Here is a 2,160-nt window from a genome sequence, read left to right as displayed (position 1 = left end):
AATATCATATTCGCTCTTGGCACCATGATTTAGCCGACTCTTAGTAGCCGCTATATATATATAGCTTGCACCTGCATACTTAGAACTCTATGGTAGACTTTTCAATCAATCACATTCCGGCAAAATCCATTAATATTGAAAAATGTCCCCACCTATTATAGAGACTCTTGACCCAAGGAGTCGGTAGCCGTTTAGTCCGTCTACTGCAAGGGTGCCCAATTTATTTTGAAAGCGGGCTATAATTGCAATTACATTTAGCTGGCGGGCCATGTTATGAACAAGACTCGCTTACACTTATAATTCATCTAAAATTCTATTTTCAATAGATACTTAATTAGGTAGGACAGATAGGTATTTAAATTAAACAAAATTTTAAATTTCACATGTTTTAATTTTTAATAATATTTAAAAAAAACATCAGTGAGACCTATGAAGAGACTTATTAGCTAATAATTTTTCAATATTTGGTGATAAATCTGTTGTTGATAACAACATCAAATCTGAAATATGAGAAGCAGTTAACGAACAACGATATTTATTTTTGACATAGGTTAGAGTAGAAAAAGCTTTTTCGCAAATATATGTTGATCCAAATCTGCTTGAAATCTGCAAGGCAAGATCACACGTTGCAGGAAAGTCTTCTTTTGGTACTAATTTCCAAAATTGTATTAAATTTTCTGAAGACTGCAGCTGTGGCTGTGATGATACAATTTCGGTAAATATCTGCTTCAGGGAAATGTGGTTTTGAATTTCTGTGATTTTCAACTGGATATTGCATGAATATTTTTGTATTTCACTAAAAGTGATTGAAAATGGATTCATGAAAAACAAAATGTTATTTTTGTCCTTCTCAAAATCCTGAAATCTGTTCTCAAAAGACTGCAACAATAATTGAATTTGTGTTTGGTATTTCGAGATGTCAGGCGAAATATTTTCTAGTTTTTCTCTTATATCTACAAGCGTAGGAAAATGATCGATATTATTTCTAGCCAAATTTGTTAAAAAAAGGGAGAGTTTCGCTTTAAATCCGTAAACCAAGTTAAACATTATTGGCAACGAACAGTCCTTCCCTTGCAGCTTCCGGTTAAGTATGTTGAGGTGCTGTGTAATATCTATTAAAAACGCAAGATCGCATAACCATGATTCACTTTCAAGTAAATCTCGCTCATCAGGCATTGCCTGCTTTTCTACTAAAAATTGCAAGACCTCTCTCCTCAAAAGAAAAAAATGTTTCAGCATTTCACCCTTAGATAACCAGCGGACAGCACAATACAAATGTAACTCACCGAATTCATTTATTTCTTCTTCAAATAAAACTCTGAATTGTCTTCGATGAAGCGCTTTGGCTCGGATATAATTAATACAGCGTACTACAGGATCAATAACATCATTAAACTTCATATCTTTGGCACATAAAGCTTCCTGATGGATGATACAATGATATGAAAATAATTCTCGGCCTAAGAACTGTTTTAACAAAGCCACACAACCATTTATTTTTCCAATCATAGCGGGTGCTCCAACAGTACAAACAGAATTAATTTTTTCCCACGCTATACCTTTTCTGTCGACACATTCCTTGATTTTCATAAATATGTCTCTTCCGGTACTTGTAGTTTCCAACTGGCTGAGCTCTAACAAATCTTGAAATACATTTAAATTTTCATCAACACACCTCACGAAGATGGCTAGCTGTGACATACTCGTCAAATCAAAAGTTTCATCCAACGCCAATGAAAAATATTTACATTTCGTTACTGTTTCTGTTATTTGGTTGCTGATATCGTTTGACATCTCCTCTACTCGTCTTGTTACAGTATTTCTCGAAAGTGAAATACCGTCTGCTTTAGTTTTTACATTTTTATCATTACAGTTTTTAGAAAAAATTGATAAAGCCTCTTTTATAATTTCCTCATCAGAAAAAGGCTTTTTCCGTGCACTGCAGGCCCATCGACATTCGCTTACAAAATCGGTCTCACCAAACATTTGAAAAATGTTCATGGTATCGTACCAGCTCTTCGCCAACCATATGCGCAGCTCGACCAACCGGCTGCATCGATCGATGCTCAATCAGTCCGACAGAGTGTTATACAGTTCGCACCTCGTATTACCCGGCCTACTCCTCAGGGACATATTCAGATTGCCCCTCAAATATTTGTC

General features: G+C 35.3%; 1 protein-coding gene across 1 annotated transcript; it reads right to left on the bottom strand.

Moving 5' to 3' along the window:
* Nucleotides 1-417: 417 nt before the first annotated feature.
* Nucleotides 418-1,794, bottom strand: LOC111033071 (general transcription factor II-I repeat domain-containing protein 2-like). The gene has a single exon (XM_022313657.1). The coding sequence runs from the start codon at nt 1,792-1,794 to the stop codon at nt 418-420; it is 1,377 nt and encodes a 458-aa protein (XP_022169349.1).
* Between the last annotated feature and the right edge of the window lie 366 nt (nt 1,795-2,160).

The sequence above is a fragment of the Myzus persicae genome, unplaced genomic scaffold (genome assembly GCF_001856785.1).
Source record: "Myzus persicae strain clone G006 unplaced genomic scaffold, MPER_G0061.0, whole genome shotgun sequence".
NCBI lineage: Eukaryota > Metazoa > Arthropoda > Insecta > Hemiptera > Aphididae > Myzus > Myzus persicae.
Note: the sequence above shows the minus strand (reverse complement) of the source record. Positions and strands in the feature narration are given on the sequence as shown.

Coding starts and splice junctions, on each gene's coding strand:
- LOC111033071 (XM_022313657.1), bottom strand. CDS start 1,794: ATGTCAAACGATATCAGCAACCAAATAACAGAAACAGTAACGAAATGT.